This window comes from Lissotriton helveticus, chromosome 1_2 (assembly GCF_964261635.1).
Source record: "Lissotriton helveticus chromosome 1_2, aLisHel1.1, whole genome shotgun sequence".
NCBI lineage: Eukaryota > Metazoa > Chordata > Amphibia > Caudata > Salamandridae > Lissotriton > Lissotriton helveticus.
Window position 1 is genome coordinate 331,039,566 of NC_136058.1, and position 21,961 is coordinate 331,061,526.

The 21,961-nt window shown below is 48.2% G+C and overlaps 1 protein-coding gene across 2 annotated transcripts in view; it reads right to left on the reverse strand.

Moving 5' to 3' along the window:
• Positions 1–1,476: 1,476 nt before the first annotated feature.
• The window catches only part of LOC144803091 (uncharacterized), a 51,421-nt gene continuing 30,936 nt past the window's right edge, over positions 1,477–21,961 (reverse strand). For both annotated transcript variants that reach the window (XM_078671843.1, XM_078671844.1), the window contains exon 2: positions 1,477–4,968. In XM_078671843.1, the coding sequence (XP_078527969.1) occupies positions 2,825–3,799 (975 nt within the window). In that variant the 5' untranslated portion in view covers positions 3,800–4,968 and the 3' untranslated portion in view covers positions 1,477–2,824. The remainder of the gene's footprint in view (positions 4,969–21,961) is intronic.

Consider the following 21,961-nt stretch of genomic DNA (forward strand, 5'->3'; position numbering starts at 1 on the left):
GACAGCTGTGGACATGAAGGAAGAGAACGGTTCTTCGTAGCGAGAGACATAAAACATCACTCACTGTGTCAATAAGTGAGCCCTCTATATGGAAGTGGGACGACACAAGATTATTTACAGAATCCTGGACCTCTCCTCGAGGAGGATTGGATGGCTCTTACCTCTTCGGAGCACCACAAAACCCTTCGACACTGTTGAATTAAGACTTTGAATTTGTTTAGGCTTACATGGTAGAGTACGCCAATATCCTAGCCATTGCGTCCTTTTTGTTCTATCCTTATAATGTATGGCAGAGGGTATATTATCCTTGAAATAGAATTTATGTAGCACAAAATCAACCTGGGTGTTAATAGGGTAATTTACATAATGAGGAGCGATAGGAGCCTGGTTGTTCCAGGTTATAGAGTGCAACAAGAGTTGTTTACATAGAAAGGAGAAACAGGATTGGCTGTTCCCATTTATAAAGGGCACCGCACCCCAGCTTGGTTACAAAAAGAGGTTTAACATGAGGCTGGTGTTCGTTGTAAGAGACAGCATATATGCTTGTTAACCCCAGGAAGAAGTGATAAGAGCCTGGTGCTCGATTACAAGTGTAGGAGATTTGAGCCTAGTGGTGCCCGGTTAACCAGCACACAAGTTCATTTCCACAGGGAGGGGGCACATGGGAGTGTTGTTGCCTGGTCACTGATGCCACTCAAGTTTGCATAGCGGAGAGGGATATGGACCTGGTGCACATTCCACATGTAGGCGATGTGAACCTCGTTACTGAGGGCTCATATTAATGTAGGGAGGAGCCACTTTAGTCTGGTGCTCATTTACATATGTAGATATGAGTCTGGTGGTGCTTGATTACTGATGGCACATATTTGTTTACATAGGCAGGAGCTGCATTAGTCTGGTGCTCATTTACATGTTCAGGATAACTGAGCTTGGTGGTGTCTGGTTACAGATGGCACACAAGATTGTTTACATAGCCAGGAAACATGAAACTAGTGATGATGGGTGCAGATGGCACACAAGCTCATTTACATAGCGAGGAGTTACATTAGCATGGTGCTTGTTCATATATATACACATGAGAGCTGGATTACAGATGGCACACCGGCTCATTTACATGCAAGACTGGTGGCTCCTGGCTATTATGTTTACACAGGGAGGAGGGTCGAAGCCTAGCGCTGCTTTACATATGTGTGAGATGTCACCATGGTAGTACCTGGTTACAATCAAAAACAAACTCCCACCGGGTTCTTAAATACAGTTTCTGGTGCGTTCAAAACATTCACTTGGATTCCATTCAATATAACGTGCATTCCTGCTAACATTAAGATATAACACCACACCTGAATTATTGTGTAAAAAAGAGAGAAAATTCTCTTGACCTTTTCTTCATATATCAAATCTCATTCTAAAATCCCTAAACAAATTGTGTATCGGTATACATTCATAAAATGAAAAATAACAGATTAAAACTCCATATTTATAAAAACCCTTTCTGCAAGGGAGGCAGGCTTTATTTTACAATAAAAGACAATAAATTACAGAACACAAAGACATAGATTGGGGGAACACAATAAACAACACCATATGTTTTTGCTGTCACCAATCTTCTTGGGTCATTGTTTGCTTAACAAAGTGTCACCAAATTATTAAGGTCTACAATGTTCTTTCAATGCCTTTTAGATTTAGTATCAAATTCTGCATCAATGCGTTTCAGTGGATACCCCAATTTTAGGCCACCTTCTTTAGCATAATTACATTTTCTCCCACACTTTATGATAACAACAATTACGCCTAAATAGAGAACATATAAACAATATAAGTCTAATTCACTTATACAGGTGGGTTTACTTTATTAATGTTTCTAAAAACAACACCAATACAATCAAAGCATTAAAAACTCCCTTTTATATCACATTTCTTCCTATCTAAGAGGGTAGGAGCCTAGGTCTGCTATACATATGTGTGAGATGTCACCATGGTGGTACCTGGTTACAAACCATGCACAGTAACTTTTAAACAGTGAGATGAGCTAGGTGACTAAGCGTCTGGCAATCTGCAGCATGATGGATATTCAGTCCAACCGCCATGAAGCTTTATGCAAAGGGATTGTGACATGGTCTAGGAACACTAACAACATATCCTGTGTCAAACTTCACATGTTTAACTGATGGAGGGTAAGGAACGACATAAAGCTCCACGACTACTCCAGTTGCCAGTGACTCTCCTACTTCCAGCCCGGACTTGGAAAGCAGCAGTTTTTCGCCATTATTGATAGCCTTGTGGAATTGGGCAAGCTTGGCAAGCAAATGACTTCAAATAGGCCACAAATAATTACTAAGTAATTAGACTAATTAAAGCATGTTCATCTCTCAGTGTGTGCTTTTCTCAGTAGACAGTTAGTAAGACCATCAATGGATTGATGTCTTTGTGGCTGCTTCATGTGAAGGTTTTGCGTTGCTGACACCTCCTCCCCGGGGATGACAGTGAGCACCTTTTATTCTCCCACATTGTCTCTCTCATGTAAAGACATTACATTTACAACTGAAGTTTTTGTCACATTGAGAACTTTGATATATTTATTGTATGGTTGAGGGTTCCTTCATGTTGAATCAAACGGAATCTCTTGACTGACGTTTTTCTAGCATTTAGTACAATGATAAGGTTTTTACCCAGTGTAGATTCTCTCATGTTGAATTAGAATGGCTTTCAGACTGCAGATTTTCTAACTTTCAGAGCACTCTTAAGGTATTTGCTCAGTATGAATTCTCTCATGTCTAGTGAAAGTTATTTTACAACTAATGCTTTTCTGGAATTCCGAGCTCTGTTAGGGTTTGAGCCCAGAATGGATTCTCTCATGTTTAATTAAACTGGATCTCTGACGGAACTGTTTTTTGCATTCAGAGCACTGATATGGTTTATGTCCAGTATGGATTCTTTCATGCTTAATTAAACAGGATCCGTGACTGAATCTTTTCTGGCATTCAGTGCATTGATATGGTTTTTCCCCAGTGTGAAGTCTCTCATGATAAGTGAGATTTGTTTTCTCACTGAAGCTTTTCTGGCATTCAGAACACCGATATGGTTTGAGCCCAGTATGGATTTTCTCATGTCGGGTTAAATTGGATTTGGAACAGAAACTTTTTTGGCATTCAGAGCACTGGTACGGTTTATGCCCAGTGTGGGTTCTTTCATGCAAAGTAAGGTTGGATTTCTGATTGAAGCGTTTCCAGCATTCAGAGCACTGATAAGGTTTTTGCCCAGTGTGAGTTCTCTCATGTCGAATAAGATGGCCTTTCTGACTAAAGCCTTTCTGGCATTCAGAACACTGATAAGGTTTTTGACGAGTGTGGATTCTGTTGTGTCGAGTGAGACTGTCCCAACACCTAAAGCTTTTTTGGCACTCGGAGCACTGATATGGTTTTTCACCAGTGTGGATTCTCACATGTTGAAGGAGAGAAGATTGGTTACTGAAACCTTTCTGGCATTCAGAGCACTGATAAGGGTATTGTCCGGTGTGGATTTTCTTATGTCGATTAAGACTGCCCCAGCGATTGAAGCGTTTTTGGCACTCAAAGCACTGATATGGATTTTCTCCAGTGTGGATTCTCACATGTTGAATGAGTGAGGATTTGTGATTGAAACCTTTCTGGCACTCAGGGCACAGATATAGTTTTTGTCCGGTGTGAGTTCTCTCGTGTTTAGTGAGGTGAGACTTATAACTAAATCCGTTCTCACATTCATTGCTCTTATTCGAGATGTATGCATCTCCGTGTTGTGTTCGTTCCTGGATACATGCCATCTTAAGACTGAATCTGATTCCAGAGTCTCTACTCGTTTATTTTACACTTAGCTTTGACTTCTAAAATAAATTGAAGATGCTCTTCTTAACATTTGCATTTAACTAATTATAGCTTTTATCTGGAGATCAAGTACCTACTTGTAAAGGCAGCCTATCTAACTTGTCTTATAAACTTTGACAGTGGAGCCCCCTGTATTTATTAAGATGTCTCTCATGGATTCATTTTCTCCAAGTTATGCCCCGGTGATTTTGTGACTCCAGTTTATCACATTTGGTATAGGATTTTCAAAAACACTGATACAGTCTTTGGGGTTTAGTGTTTGCATGTTAAGTATATTTGCTCATACAAGTAATGACAGGTGAATAGGCATTACAGGGTGGTTTATGAATTATCAATAGCAAAGCACTAGCCCATTTGAGGTTTTCTGTGCCAGTATATGCTGTATCGCTCAATGTCTAAGGCAGGTACATGATCACTTTAGAGGTCCTTCACACTTTGAAACCACTCTTATCAACCCAACAGACACAGTTGGAGGGGAACATCTTTCTATATTGAAAATGATAACCCAGTGTCTTTGCTGTGATCACATCTGAGAAAGCGCATTTAAAGATACTTTCTTTTAAACAATGTTTTCTTTCCTGTGAATCACAGGAGATAGGGACAAAAGCTTGCTCTTTTAAACGGAGGTCCTTAGTGTTCCTGACAGTTCTGTCATATCACGCATACGGATACTGATCTGTTGGGGAGCAGTTTGGGTCGCCAAGGCATTTCTCATAAACCATTAGACAGAATTTACAACACTGATTATTCTCAAGTGCACTGCATGGGTGGCAATTGTTGCCAATGTTTTTTGTTCTACCAATCTTGAAATGTTTCCATAAAGTAAAAATATTCTTACAATTAGTAGATGCAGACTTTCAATTTGCACTTGTGTTTCATTTACATTTCAGAGGCTACTCAATGTCAGTAACTGACTCTTGGAAAACGTTTATGGTTATTTTCCTTTAGAGATTTCACAACTTTCACATTCAGCAGTTTCATCATTCCTGGCACTTAGAATGTGTTTCTCCCCTAGAGCTCAAGAATGTTTCAAACTTCCCTTGAAATAATCATTTTTGTTGTGTTTCACTAAATTTAAACCTTCTTTTTCTGTTCATGTTTCAGTGACCTGTAGAAATAGAATTAGAGAAGAAATGTCTGAGTTAACATACAGCACATCTACAGGCTCAGGTAGCAGACCATAACAGCACAGCCACTTCTTCATACCTCCATCTTTTCATTTAAAGGCACATGAAACATGCACATTAAAACAATCTGGTTGACAAACAGCATGTTAAAGCCTTTGTACATAATTTAGTCCATCCTCAATAAATCAACCATCCACTCTGAGAGTTACCAAACCATGCTCTCTGAGCAACAGCAATTCAGGTTCAAGCTGATGCAGCTTCTGAATGAAGGTTGGGGAAGGGCAGCAACAAGGAATCAATGGAAATTAACCTCATTGCTTAAGGTGAATCAGGAGTGGAATGGAAGCAACCACCCCAAAGGGCACTGAAGACAGGTTGAGGCAGCAGGGGACACATCAACAACATGTCAGTTAAATAGCTAGTTGGTGATGTTGAAGTCAGCAAGTCAGATGAAGGACATTCAAGATGGCAGGACCCATAGGCACTCCACTGTGATGGGAACTAGGTGGCCGGTGAGCAAGTGAAAAGGACGCTGATTAGATGATGGTGTGCAGTTAGTGAACACTGCCCTGGAAGGGCAAGGAGTGAAGCAATGCCTTGTACGATGGGTGGTCAACCATCACATGGCTGACAACAGTGAATGGAGGGCAGCACAGCTTCCCAGCATATGGCCAGGCAGGTATATGAGCGAACAGGGAAGCTGAACAAGGGCACACCAGTAACAGCAATATGGATGAATGCATGTGCCAATATTATAGGACAAACCCAGCCAAAAGGCAACAGCGCACTGTACATGGTCAAAGACAAGCATAACGTGAATGAGTGATAGGAGAGGTAGCTGGTTTGTGGACGGTTAATGCACTTGTGTTGTAGGGTTCTTTAAAGAGGTGCATCTTGACCTCTTTCACAAATTGGAGCTGCTTTGGGGCGGCGGTCCTGATGGAAACAGGGATGTTGTTTGAATATGGATTGCTTAACTCCCATACTTTTGAGCCCTTCATGAGAGGGCAGAGATTAAAATGTTGAAACCAATGGAGTTTAAAAATTTTTTTGAATGAGAGATGTTTGTTTGGAGGGTGATGTCATTGATGTGGGAGCTGAGTGTTGGGGTCCCACTCAGAAAAGGGGCAACTGATGAGACCCTGATGGCGTAGATAACAGCACTCAGGGGCAGTTATGTGTGATTGGAGATCAGGGGGCTCCTGGGATTCCGACAGGTGAGGTCAGTTAATGTACCTGAGTGCATTGCTTCTGTGCAGACGCAGCATCGATGGGATTGCACCCCATGGAGTGACTAACAGGAAGTGTTCAGTGATCCTCCAGCAGGGAAGGTCCTATTCTGTCTGTAAGTTCGCTTGACAGGTGAGCATGGTATACCTGACAGAATTCGGGGAACTGTGTGGATAGAAGGGTGGGGGGGGGTCAACACTGATTTCATATGGACTGAAGTATGAGAAAAATTAGCAACATTTCAAGGAAGTATTACAATACAGTAAATCATGCAAAGGCAGTTTTGTTTTTTTGGGCCAGATATGGGATATTACATACCAATTGAAGAGAAGAAATAATAATTTTCCTACAAGGGTCATCTACTTTAGAAAGAATCTCAATGCGAGGAGTGACTCTAAAAAGCAGCTTGGGGTGCAGTCAGAGAAGAAAACGCAGAGTATCTCTAACGTTAAGCAGAACCACACAACTTTTGTGCATACATACATGCAAAGGAGACAACTGAAATGGGTTCTACACCTCACATGAACCCGTACATGAAACCACCTTCACACACAGACCAAACATCCTGGGGGTGGGATGAGGTGAGAAGGAGGGGCTCCAGCCATAAACCACAACACAAATATACAAGGAAGAGATGGTAGGTATTCTGGCAACTGGCGTTTGGTCTCCAGAAATATGTAGTTGACTACTCCAGTTAGTAGTGTCATGGACTGGTTCGGGGTAGGGAAGTCCCCAACAATAAGCACCTATCACTCCATGGCTAAAAGAAAAGGTCTCAATCTGCTTCTGACTTTTCCAATTACAGTAAACATTGGTGGGGATGTGCTTAGAAATATCCTGAATACAGCTAGCAAATGCTGTAAAAAAACCTTTATAAAACCCCTTACAATGTGGGCAATTCATTGGTGTGTGCAGACACCACTACTAGGCATACCATCTAATCCTGGCTTTACCACTTTACCTAAATTTCTGGAAATAAACACCAAATGTTAAGTCTCTGCAGGGTCACTATACAGGTCATTATCCTGGGATTAGGATAAAAAAAATCAGAGGCCCCACCTCCACATACCCCAGATATAATGTTTCTGCTGGGCTTTAGCCGGCCCTGTCTCTGTAGCAAGACCATTTTGGAGCCCAGGTTGGTCTTTGTGCAGAAGTTAGATTCAAGGGATTTGATTAGCTGATTATTCACTGTGGCCTCCGTTAGTTTGGTGAACATCAGGAGCAGAGAGACAGGCCCATCCTTAGAGCTAAAACAAGAGTTAGAGCGGGGAATCCAACTCTCTAGAGAACCCTCAAGCAAAAGAGATACAGCACAGAAGGCAGCTTTCCTCACACAAAACATGAGAAGAAACACTGTAAGCCTCCTTCACAAAACATGAACTACACAAGCTTTGTGCTCCACATTTGCACAAAACATAAGCATGGGCATCAGAAGTGCAAGCGTCAAACCTACAAAATAGGAGACAGCAGCAGAGCAAGCCTGCCTTACAAAACATGTGAAGACTAGGCGGCAACTACCCAGATATTCAGTGACGGTGTAGGTGTGCAAAACTGCCAAGAGGTCCTTGGGAATGTGAAAACTTTAACCAATCTTTCATCTTTACCCAGCATATTTTGCAAGGCAGAATTTGTAATCCCATGCTCATATTGGTAAAAAAACACCACCACAAGTTCCAGAGTGCAAAGTAATGTTGGCATAAACATTATGATTTGTTGCATGCTGAGGTGCAACGGGGAGCAAGAAGAACAAGCATTTACAATGCAATGGTTTCGCCTTTGGAAAAGTTAGAGCTATTGGCATTGTAAATGACAAAATTTGTATTTATGTGTTGGTTTTGAAAACAGATAAATAAATGGCATTGTCATTTACATTGCCATTAGCTTAATCTCTCGCAAATGTGAGACCTATTGTACCCTACGGACGAGCTCAGCAGACAGCAATTACTACCACACGCACACACCCAGAGCCACACACACACACACACACACACCCCCAGAGCCAACCACACACACACACCCAGAGCCAGCCACACACACACACCCAGAGCCAGCCACACACACACACACCCAGAGCCAGCCACACACACACACACACCTAGAGACACACACACACACACCCAGAGCCACACACGCCCCCAGAGCCACACACACACAGAGACACGCACACCCACCCAGAGCCACACACACACACACACACCCACAGCCACACTCACACACACACACCCAGAGCCACACACACACACACACACCCAGAGCCACACCCACACACACACACCCAGAGCCACACACACACACAGAGCCACACACACACACAGAGCCACACACACACACAGAGCCACACACACACCCAGAGCCACACACACCCACCCAGAGCCACACACACCCACCCAGAGCCACACACACCCACCCAGAGCCACACACAAGCAAGCACAGCCAGGGGGCAGGGAAGCAAGCACAGCCAGGGGGCAGGGAAGCAAGCACAGCCAGGGGGCAGGGAAGCAAGCACAGCCAGGGGGCAGGGAAGCAAGCACAGCCAGGGGGGCAGGGAAGCAAGCACAGCCAGGGGGGCAGGGAAGCAAGCACAGCCAGGGGGGCAGGGAAGCAAGCACAGCGAGGGGGCAGGGAAGCAAGCACAGCCAGGGGGCAGCGAAGCAAGCACAGCCAGGTTTCCAGTGCTTGGCTATTCTGAACAAACCACACGTGAGGGTGTTACCATCATAAATTGATTACTGCAAATATTCCTCTCATAAATGTATAGCTGCTAGCTCCAGTAATGTGGATGCATATAAATGTTGATATCTTTTAAAAGGAAAAATGTATACAATTAATTTTTAACTGTTTTGAATTATTCCTTGATCAATTCCTGCTTTGTATCGTGACGGTTTTGCTCGGGCGAGTTGCGTGTGCAAAACTGAAGAAGTTCTACAAAATATGTCAGACTATAGACAGGAATGCCTACGCCTTCTAGCAGACACCAGGAATTACATCATCATTAAAGAAGATCCAACAGAACGGTTGAGAATATCTATTGCATACCTCATCCAGGAATCATTGGCGAATGACTGGATAAGCAAAAAGGAAACTGAATTCCTAGTAAATAATAAACCAGTCACTCCCTACTTCTACACAATCCCCAAAATTCACAAATGTTTTCACAACCCACCCGGAAGACCTATAGTCTCTGGCAGAGGTTCTATTCTTGAACCTCTTTCCAAATACGCTGATGCTTTTTTAAGACCGTCCGGTCTAGTGGTCTAGCGGTTTTGGGAAGGAACCCTGAAGCTCGTCTCCATTTAACCTTACCGGAGCAGCAGACGGGTAAGATGCGGTCCCGGGGAGGCTGTCATTAGGTATTATCGAGCGCTTTCACCAATCTGGAAGTAAGTAACCTTTCCTCACGGAACCGTGAGACACCGGATTAGGCGTCTGAACAAATATTGATTGCCATTTTACGAAGTGATAAATATCGATCTTCTACTCTCCTATTTTCTTCCCTTTTCGGACCAACAGCAGTGAGTCCAATAGGTGAAATCGATCCCTCTGAGAGACCATGAAGTGTTATTTAGCACAATACTAAGTAAATATCGAGAGTCTTCTTTTATCTATGTACCTGCTATATGTTCTACGTGTCTATCGTTTTGGTCACATTAAGTCCTGTCTTGTTTTTATGTGTGAATTCACAAATCACTCAGCACAGTTAATACGTCCAACACTTGGCATGACAGCCTGCATGCACCAATATGGTGCAACCATCCACCATAGTATCGGATATGTGCGGCATGAAAGTATACTATGTGACCCTTCCCACAGGGAGGGGATGAATGCCTCTAATGATGTGCTTTCTTTTTACAGCATCGAAATTCGGTACAAACGTATGTATTTCCATTGTGAACGCATGCCTTTAATTAGTGTATTATCTTAATCTATCACTCCCTAACTAGGGACATAGGAGTGGCAAATGCAGGGCTGGTCCCGGCATGGTCCTGAAGAAATGCTAGGGGTACTGTTGGACAGGCCACATGAAGGGCCGCTCTCCCCCGGCCCAACCAGGCCCGAACCAGCCACGCAAGTACCACACACCACCATTGCACGTCCACCGTCCCCGCAGGGACCCCTACCCTCGAACCTGTTGACCGCGTAGGTCGACCCACTACCGGCCTGCGCGCCCATCCTGGGCGCCATCTTGGACACTCCACCACGAGGCCGCCTGGCCCCCGATCGACCTCAACCCTGGGCCTGGCCAGGCCTCAGACATTCCGGCACCAACATCCACCCAGGAGGTGAGCGGGCTACTTGGTCAGTCAATGGGAGCAAGAGGTGTCGATGGCTCTCCCCCGCCAAGTACCGCTCGCCCATCGCCTCCCCGGGCGCTGGCTCCACCCCCCTGCTGGGTGTCTGAACCCCCTCATCCCGGACCTCCCGACCTCCAAGTGCGAGGGTCCGGACATCAAAGCACACCAGCCCTATAACTGGGGCAGCTCCAGAGCAGGACGGAGTTGTATCTTGGAGTCGAGAGACGCAAAGAAGAACTCATCCTTGACGGACTACTGGCGCTGCCGTAGCTCTGTCTTGTGCACCTTCGTCTTGCCTGCTGGCGCTGCCGCGGCTTTGGGAACCACCCTATCCTTCATCGTCGTCGGGACCTGCTGGCGTGGCCGCGGACCGTTGTAACCACCACCTTCATCGGGACCTGCTGGCTCTGCCGCGGACCGTCGTCTTCCTTCATCCATCTCGGGACCTGCTGGCTCCGCCGCGGCCCGTTCATCTACACCCCCGAGCTCGAGGATTGAGAGCTATTGCCATCTTTTTGGTAACAAGACTGTCCCGCTACCCTCTTCCCAAACAGAGACCAGAATAGAGGGGACCCCTGAGTCCAGACCTCCTTGTACCATTCTACCGTACTTGAAGAATTCCCTATAAAGTATCGTTGAACTTTATCCTTGTGTGGTGTCCGTCTGTGGGGGGGAAGTTACTTGTCTGTACGATTCGCTGGAGACGGCTCTCCCCGGAGACCTCTCCCCTTATCCTCGGCCGTCCCTCCCGGTCCGTCTAACATTGGTGGCCAGCGACGGGATCCGAATCACCGCATAAACCGTACAGAGAGTAGCTCACCCCACGGCGAATCACGATGTCAACTAAAGACAGCGGGTCAACGGAGAAATTCCAGATGGAGAAATTGGACGAGTACAGCCATCGTGAACTTAAACAGTTCTGTATCGAATTAGGTATCGCTACCACCGGACTAAATACCAAAGATGACTTTAAGCAGGCCCTGGAATCTTGGGCAGAAACCGGGGCTGCCGGAACCCCCGATCAAGACATCGCAGCACAAACCCCCATGGCCCCTGAAGAACGAAGAACGGGTCTCTCGCCAGACGAGATCCAGGAACGAGAAAGAACCCGACTACACGAGCTGGAAATGGCCCGGCTCAAAATGGACGTTGAACTAAAGTTGGCCGAACAGAAAATCAACTTAGAGCACCTGCGTCTCCGAGAAGAAAGAGAGGAGAAACAGAGACAAAGGGAGCTCGAGGAAAAGAAACTGGCATATGAACATGAGCGGAAATTAGCTGAAATCGACCTACGCAAACAGAATAAAGAAGCAGGGGTGCCCGAGCAACCCCACACTCCAGGGGCAACAGAGAAGAAGGTACACATCCCCAAGGATGTCGTTCGAGAATACTTCCGAGAGGACGACATCCAGCAATGGTTTAAGGGCTATGAAATCGCTATGACTGCACACCGGATCGATAGAAGCGATTGGGGGGCCGGTCTGTGGGGGAGATTCCTCAATGAGGGCCGCGACGCCCTGCTGCAACTCCCGGACCACCAGATGACCTCCTATGACCATATGAAAGCTGCACTCCTCACCCGCTATGGCCTCACACCCGAGATGTACCGTCAGAGGTTCCGAGACTGCACCCGCATCCCAGGTACAACTTGGGTGGACTATGTCAATTACTTTAGCCGAGCCTTCGAGGGCTGGATCAAAGGAAGCAAGGTCACAACCTACGAACAACTGTTCAATCTTATGGTATGGGAGCATCTGTCGAACAATTGCTTCATTGAACTTCGCCAGCACCTCCTCGACAGCAAGTTAACGGATCCCCGGCAGCTCGCAGCCGAAGCAGACCGGTGGGAGATCACCAGAGTGAGTCGAAATGGGTCCTCCGAACAGAACCGGAACAACAATGGTCAGCACCGTCCCCGAGGAGGTGGAGGCCAAGGACGCGGAAGAAGCAACGCTCCGGTCACCCCCACTACCAGCCCCACCCCCCCGGCCAACCGGGGCAGCACCCCAGCGCGACCGGGACATCGAGCCAATGTTACCTGCCATCGATGCCAACGAGTCGGACACTATGCAAACGACCCAAACTGCCCCCAGTACCAGAGCCCAAGACCCCGCCAAGTAGCCGCTGCTGCTCTGGGGGAGGAACAGATCTCAGAGGAACAAGAAGAATATGAACAGGAACACCAAGAATGGGAGCCAGCCGCCATGGCTCTCGCCTGCCTAGGGGGGAGAGACATGGTCCCGCGGGTCCCCCTACCCGCTAATACCCAGAAGTACAGCCAATGGGTGGGCATCAATGGACGCCGGGCTGAAGCCCTTCGTGACACTGGGGCCAGTGTAACAGCCGTCCGCTGTCACCTGGTGACCCCCGAACAATACTTACCAAACATTCTCTGCCCTGTACGTTCAGCCGATAACTCAGAAAGTCTGTGTCGGATGGCCTGCGTCCCCTTCGAATGGGGAGGGGTCTCCGGCATGTTGAAGGTGACGGTCCGAGATGATGCCCCCGTAGACTGCCTCCTGGGTAATGACCTGGAAAGCTCTCCATGGGCAGCAGTCGAACGAAAAGAGCACCTGGGGATGCTGGGCGTCCCGGACTGGGCGTGCGTCACCACCCGGTCCATGACCGCCCGTGCCAACACCCGCCCAGAGGAACTCGAATGGCCGGCGCCACCGCCTCCGGTCGCCCCCGCCGAAACCACCGACCGTGACGTCCCCCCCGAACCAGCTCAACCTCCAGACCTCGCTAACCTCGACCAGTGGCCTCAAGAGGGGGGGCCCACGCAAGAACAATTTCGCCAAGAACAAAAGACCTGTCCCTCCCTCGAGGGACTCCGCCAGCAAGCGCTAGCCCAAAGCGCAGGGGATACCTCCGGAACTCACTGGGTCTACTGGGTCAATGATCTGCTGTACAGTGAGCAAAGAATCGCGGAGCTGGGGGCCAGCCGAGTCCTAGTGGTACCCCTCCGTTTTAGAGACTTTCTGCTAAACCTGGCCCACGATGTCCCCCTGGCAGGACACTTGGGTCAAGACAAAACCTATAGCCGCCTGGTGACCCACTTCTTCTGGCCCAAAATGAGGGACAATGTACACCAGCATTGCCGATCTTGCCCCACGTGCCAAGCCAGTGGGAAGAGCGGCCGCAAACTGAAAGCCCCCCTGCAACCTTTTCCCGTGGTCACCACCCCGTTCGAGAGGGTCGGAATCGATATCGTAGGGCCCCTGGACCCGCGCACAAAACAAGGCCATCGCTTCATCCTGGTGCTAGTGGACCACGCCACCCGCTACCCGGAGGCTGTTCCCCTGCGGACTGTGACAGCCCCGGTAGTCGGCCGGGCTCTGATGGGGATCTTCTCCCGGGTGGGCTTCCCCCGGGAGGTCGTCAGTGACAGAGGCACGAACTTTATTTCGAAATATATGAAATCTCTCTGGCAACAGTGCGGGGTTACCTACCGGTTCACGACCCCCTATCACCCTCAAGGAAACGGCCTCGTTGAGCGGTTCAACCGCACGCTCAAAGGGATGATCGGGGGGTTGGAAGAGCCCCTCCGTCGCCAGTGGGATGTGCTGCTGCCGTGCCTCCTCTTCGCATATCGAGAGGTTCCCCAGAAGTCCCTGGGCTTCAGCCCATTTGAACTGCTATATGGACACCCCGTGCGCGGGCCGCTCAGCCTAGTTAAGGAAGGCTGGGAGATGCCCCCTCTAAAGAACCCACCAGATGTTTTCCGCTACCTCCTAACCCTCCGCAACCAGACCCGGCGATTCCGAGAACTAGCAAAAGCCAACCTAGAGGCCAGTCAAGAGGACATGAAAAGGTGGTATGACCGGAATGCCTCCTCCATCGAATTTGAACCTGGGCAACAGGTATGGGTGATGTCCCCCACCGAACCCTGCGCCCTACAAGACAAGTGGACAGGGCCCTTCAAAGTGGTCGAGCGCAAGGGTCCGGCTACCTATCTCATCGACTTGGAATCTTCCCGGAACCCCCTCCGGGTCCTCCACGCTAACAGACTGAAACCGCACTTTGTACGGACAGAACTCAGCCTCCTGATGGCCACAGACAATGGGGCTGAAGAGGACTCCGAGCCCCTCCCGGACCTCCTACGAACGCGGGAGAAAGACGGTTCCGTAGATGGGGTCCGACTCTCAGAGGCCCTCACCCGAGAGCAACACCAGGAGTGCCAAGTTCTCCTGTCACAATTCGCCAGCCTGTTCTCCCTCACCCCAGGTGTCACTTCCTGGTGTACGCACGATGTGGACACGGGGGACAGCCCCCCTATCCGCCACCGGGCCTACCGCGTGCCAGACCGGGTACGGGCCTGCATCCAGGAGGAAGTAGCCAAAATGCTCACGCTCGGGGTCATCGAGCCCTCAGACAGCCCCTGGGCCAGCCCTGTAGTACTGGTCCCCAAAGCAGCTGCCCCCGGCACCACACCAGAACTCCGGTTCTGCGTCGACTACCGGGGCTTGAATGCGGTCACCAGGACAGACGCACATCCCATCCCCCGGGCAGATGAACTAATCGACCGCATGGGAGCTGCCCGCTACCTCAGTATCTTCGACCTGACGGCGGGCTACTGGCAAATCGGCCTCACCCCCCGGGCACAAGAACGTTCTGCCTTTTCCACTCCCGATGGCCATTACCATTTCACAGTCATGCCCTTCGGCATGAAGAATGCCCCAGCAACATTCCAACGGCTCGTCAATCGGGTCCTGGCGGGGCTCGAAGGATTCAGCGCCGCCTACCTAGACGACATCGCTGTATACAGCAACCAGTGGTCCGAGCACCTCCACCACCTCCGAGCAGTGCTGCACGCCCTTCAGCAAGCTGGCCTCACGATCAAGGCCAGCAAATGTCAAATTGGGCAAGGGTCTGTAACCTACCTCGGGCACCAGGTGGGAAGCGGCCTGGTGGCCCCTCTGCAGCTAAAAATTGCCGCCATCCAGTCCTGGCAGCCCCCCATTACCCAGACCGAGGTACGAGCCTTCCTGGGCCTCACGGGCTATTACCGAAGGTTCGTGAAAGACTATGGTACTATCGTGAGGCCCCTCACAGAGCTCACGTCAAAAAATCAGCCCCAGAAAGTCAACTGGACCCCAGAGTGTCAAGCTGCATTTGAACAATTGAAAGCCGCCATGTGCTCCGCCCCTGTGCTCCAGGCCCCCGACTACAGCCGGGAGTTCATCGTCCAGACGGATGCCTCCGACCATGGCATTGGGGCAGTCCTGTCTCAAGTGAACACCGAAGGCCGTGATCAGCCGGTGGCCTTCATCAGCCGGCGACTCCTACCACGGGAACAACGCTGGAGCACCATAGAGAGGGAGGCCTTCGCGGTGGTATGGGCCCTCAAGAAGCTCCGGCCCTACCTTTTTGGCACACCCTTTCGGGTACAGACCGACCACCGACCCCTGCAGTGGCTGATGCAGATGCGGGGGGAAAACCCGAAGTTACTACGCTGGTCCATCTCCCTACAAGGGATGGACTTCACAGTTGAACATCGGCCTGGGCCAGATCACGCCAACGCAGATGGCCTGTCCCGGTTCTTCCGCCTCGACGAGAAGAGTCCCCAAGAGAATGGGTAACTCTCCCCGCCTTCAGCTGGGGGGGACGCATGTTGGACAGGCCACATGAAGGGCCGCTCTCCCCCGGCCCAACCAGGCCCGAACCAGCCACGCAAGTACCACACACCACCATTGCACGTCCACCGTCCCCGCAGGGACCCCTACCCTCGAACCTGTTGACCGCGTAGGTCGACCCACTACCGGCCTGCGCGCCCATCCTGGGCGCCATCTTGGACACTCCACCACGAGGCCGCCTGGCCCCCGATCGACCTCAACCCTGGGCCTGGCCAGGCCTCAGACATTCCGGCACCAACATCCACCCAGGAGGTGAGCGGGCTACTTGGTCAGTCAATGGGAGCAAGAGGTGTCGATGGCTCTCCCCCGCCAAGTACCGCTCGCCCATCGCCTCCCCGGGCGCTGGCTCCACCCCCCTGCTGGGTGTCTGAACCCCCTCATCCCGGACCTCCCGACCTCCAAGTGCGAGGGTCCGGACATCAAAGCACACCAGCCCTATAACTGGGGCAGCTCCAGAGCAGGACGGAGTTGTATCTTGGAGTCGAGAGACGCAAAGAAGAACTCATCCTTGACGGACTACTGGCGCTGCCGTAGCTCTGTCTTGTGCACCTTCGTCTTGCCTGCTGGCGCTGCCGCGGCTTTGGGAACCACCCTATCCTTCATCGTCGTCGGGACCTGCTGGCGTGGCCGCGGACCGTTGTAACCACCACCTTCATCGGGACCTGCTGGCTCTGCCGCGGACCGTCGTCTTCCTTCATCCATCTCGGGACCTGCTGGCTCCGCCGCGGCCCGTTCATCTACACCCCCGAGCTCGAGGATTGAGAGCTATTGCCATCTTTTTGGTAACAAGACTGTCCCGCTACCCTCTTCCCAAACAGAGACCAGAATAGAGGGGACCCCTGAGTCCAGACCTCCTTGTACCATTCTACCGTACTTGAAGAATTCCCTATAAAGTATCGTTGAACTTTATCCTTGTGTGGTGTCCGTCTGTGGGGGGGAAGTTACTTGTCTGTACGATTCGCTGGAGACGGCTCTCCCCGGAGACCTCTCCCCTTATCCTCGGCCGACCCTCCCGGTCCGTCTAACAGGTACCATGAAACATGTTGACCTTTTCACTTTCACTGAACCAATCCTCATTAAAGGTTGGTCTACAGTGATATTCACCCCACTTTTAACGTACCTGCCTAGGAGCATAATAAATTTGTTGAGGCCCACTAAGCACGGTATTTTTAATTCACCCACACCCACTCCACCACCTTTTTGCACCACACATAGTCTTTCATTTATAAGTGCTCCTGCGTAGTTCGTGAGTCGTAGCACGCTCCTTTTCGTAGAGAACTGGGATGGCCCCAATGATGAAGCATGTCACCGTGGGGCAACCCCGGTGAGTGAGGGGACACTAGAAAGAAATGTTTCTTTCTTGTAAGGTTACACTGATCAACTAGTTCAGTTTCCTATACTTGAGCTAGGTCTCGGGACCCAGTAATTTGGATTCCAACTTATGTACTAAGACTTTGGAGGGCGACCTAGTCTCTCATTCCTCCTTCTCCCCCTATTTTATAGCTATTAGCACTACAATACACATATCTGGAATTCCAAACACTGATAGTGTGTGATTCATTTTACTGTGTGCAGTCCTATAATGAATAGCTTCATTATTGGGGCAAGAATGGGTTTAGAAATTCCAAGGTTGTACAATTAAACATAGATTGTTAATGGAACAAGAGGCAAAGCTCAAAGTATGCCTGCCACTTGCTCAAGTGATTCATACCTTCAGTCATCAGCGTGTTGGCATACATGTTGATGGGAATTTGCTGGCTGATGAAGTCACCAAGGTTACAGTGCAAACTGCGGCCGTCGCTAAAATCACTCTTTCTAGCACGAGGATAGACAGACATAATGATAGCTGTCAACGCCTCAAAAAATGGCCCTTACATTCCGAAAGGCTTTCCAGTCAAATATTCCTATAAATTAGATGCGCACAATACACTGTATGCTCAAATTCCAGGAGTGGGGGGATAGAGTTATACCAAACATGGATTGCAGATTTGGTTTAATACTAGCTGCACACTAGGGTCTGGGCTCTGCACACACAGAAGTCACTGCTTCAGTTTCATTACTGAAGCAGCGATTATGGTGGCCACGTTTGTTTAAACAAACAAAAGCTTATGTCTTAAAGTGAGACATCTGCCAGGAGATGAAAGGTTCCACCATAGCACGGCCACCACAGACACCATTACTCATCTCAAAAAGACCTCTCGCATGTGTCTATTTGGATCACTGCGGCTCCTTAAATTCAGACGAGGCTTACAAGTACATCTTGGTGGCAATGGATTAATGCTCTAGGTTTCTATGGGTTTGGCCTCAGCGCTCAGCTAATGCTCGAACTGTTATAAAGGAATTGTGAGTCTTCATCAGGACATACGCAATTGGCACATTACATTCCGACCGTCGCCCTGGGTTTGGCTCTCAGGCTTACAAGGAAGCCATGGAAAGTATGAGCATGGCCTTGCGGTACTTTTCTCCCTATCATCCTGAGGGAAAGTTGGTGGTGGAGAGGAAAACCCAGGACCTGAAGCAATCTTTAGCAGCAAGGGTATTAGGTGCGGGCGGTAGTTGGGTAATTCACCTTTATGGGGTCCAGAGGGCACTAAACAATGGGCCAAGAAAATCCTTGGGAGGATGTACACCCTATGAGATCCTGATTGGGAGAAGAATGTGGGTACCTGACTTAGATTGTGCGAGCACAGTGGCGGAGGTAAAACCATTTGAATTGAATGATCGTTTGGCTGTTTTACAGGAACTCAATGAATTTCGGGCATTACAAAAGCAAAATCCAGGTAAAACGCACCGTCACTGGGGAAGTGAAACCGGTTCCGGCAAGACATGTCTGAGTTCCGAAGGTTGGAAACCAGGTCAGAGAAAAGATGGTGGACAAGAAGGAGTTTGGGCCATTCTAAATAACACCTGTACCTGTCCTGGTGGTTTCCAGAAACAAGAACAGTTCTTGCCGGCAAAAAAAAAAAAGATTTGTCTCCAATGATCTGATCAAACCACACTATGTGGCCGATTCTCAACATGGAGTCCTGAGTAGCCACGGATCTCCTCTCACTACTATACAGGAAGTTCAGATAGAAAGACTAATAAAGTTTTAAGACTCCTCTGCACAAGATGCCAGCGTACCAAACAACAGAGTACGAATCAAACCTGTTGAAACAGAACAACATCCAAATAAAACTGAAACGCAAGTTGCAATTTGGTCCAATAATGAAGTTTACATTAATATGTTTCACAAGAAGCAACTGCCAGCTCTACAAACATTGCTGAGCTCCCAAAGTTAGATCAAACTGTGTCTGGCTACTTCATCAATTTCAATGACTTTTCTTCAGATCCAAGTGAACCTGAGCAAACGCCCCCCATTTTCAAGAAAGAAATATTTCGACAATTCTAACTTTGGCTGAAAAAGACTTACTTTGTGTCCCCTTGGCTGCATCTTTGGCTTACATTAAGGATCATGTTCCTATTAATTTGGCTTGGCATAGTAACTGGCTTGTCATTTTCCCCACTACTGAATGGACATTACCTCTCACAACGCTCTGCAATACAACCTGTGAACTTGGTCCTGAGACCACATACGTCATCACACTGTGAACAAAGAGACTTATCCCTAGTAAACATTACAGCAGTTCCAGGACCCGATGGTATAGCTTGGGATAATGTTTCATATGATGTATTTGGTCCTACTTAACGTTTAAAAATTCTACACCTGTTTAAAATTTCAATGAATGATTTCATTACCCAGAGTACACTCTCTGATAATTGGGACATTGAGACCTTAAATACTATGCTCTCAGATTTACAACAATCTGCTGCGTTTTATTACAGGGAATTGTATGAAGATACACCTGACTTTGACATAAGTTTTGTTATGGTTATCACTTTTTGCACAGAGCTAGTATTCCACGCACTGTAAACACTTACCATTAATGGGAACATGGCTCGACATCACCAAACGGTAGTTCTTCCACATTCGCACAGAAATTTGCATACTTTTCAGGTTCCAATATATCAGACCCAATGTCATACCACTATAAGCTAGTACAAACAAAGGCAACTGCGAAGAAAATGATTCTGACAAACATTATGCCTTAATGCATTAATGCCTCTCTCGCCTCAGGCGAAATCCCTTCTAATTGGAAAGTGGCAGCAGTTAGACCTTTACAAAAGAAAGCTATCAAAGATCCGGCTACTCTAACAAATCTACGCCCTATCTCGCTTCTCCCAATTCTATGCAAATTGACCGAATCCTGTGTAAATAAACAACTGATGACTTATCTGGAGGAGAATGAATTACTCCATCCATGCCAAGCTGGTTTTAGGGCACGCCACTCTACTGAATCAGCTCTTCTTTCTACTACCGAAACCATTCGAGCTGCATTGGATCAGGGCAAAAAGGCTGACCTGATCCTTTTAGATCTCTCTGCAGCATTCGACACGGTGTCCCATGCTATCCTTTTACATCGCCTAGCAAACGCGGGCATAGCAGGAACCGTCCTCGAATGGTTCAGAAGTTTTTTAGCACACAGGCGTCAGGTCACCATGCTGGGTCAATTACGTTCAGAGGAGAAAATGCTGACAACAGGGGTTCCGCAGGGCTCAAGCTTGAGCCCTACATTGTTTAATCTATATATGGTTCCCCTGATCAAACTAATCTCCTCGTTTGGCATTGACTCGATTGCATATGCCGACGATACCCAGTTGGTTCTAACATTGGATAAAAACGCTTGAAATGCTGAAATTACTCTGAAAGAATGTCTTTCGGCAGTATTCGCATGGATGATCAGTAATCACCTGAAATGTAATTCTGCTAAAACAGAAATTGTGCCCTTCGGTTCCAATAACTGTTTTTCTCCTCAGTCCTGGTGGCCCAAGGAGGCAGAGGCTCCACCCAATACCGTCAATGCAGTGAGAAATCTGGGGGTTAAATTTGACAACACTCTGTCTTTTAACCAACAAACCAGAGAAGTAGCTGGAAATTGTTTTAAAATCATTAGAGGTCTGAGAAAATTCTTTAAGCTACTCCCTTTGAGTGCAAGACGGACTGTTGCAGTAGCATTGATAACATCAAGACTGGACTACTGCAACAGCCTCTATGCAGGGCTCAATAGATCTGCCCTGCACAGACTTCAGATGGTGCAGCATGCTGCGGCTAGGCTGGTTCTAGGTTGGGCAAGAACATCCTCAGCCTCGGCCGCTCTAAGCGCACTGCACTGGCTCCCGATACAAAAACGTATTTTATTTAAAGTTTTGACAATCTCCTTTAAAGCTTTTCATCACCAAGGCCCAGCCTATCTACAGAAATACTTTAAACAATACCATCCGCTACGTGAACTTAGATCATCAAATCTGCTTACCGTCCCCAAGTTTAGGTTAACAACGAAGGGAGGAAAATCCCTATCTGTGATTGGCACTAAAGCATGGAACAAACTACCTCAATATCTCCGTGCAGCCAACACAGAACGAAGCTTCAGGAAACAACTAAAAACATGGATCTACTCTCTGCCAGACACAGTATGTAAAACCCTAATATGATCTTTTTCTAGCTTCTCGAACGGTCTAGTTACGGTCATCTGCTAGATACAAGAAGTTCAGCGCCAAGATACTCCTCGGAGTGGTAGTGCGCTATACAAGATTCCAATCACATCACCAAGCTTATATATTCAGCACCTTTTATCTCCCAATTGTCCATACAAGGGTTTGACTATTGATGGGATACAATAAACACAAAATCCATCAGGGGGACGAAAGATTGACAGGTTCAGGGATCGGAGGCTTTATTTAGAGCTTGCCTCATTCCATTACAGATAATATTG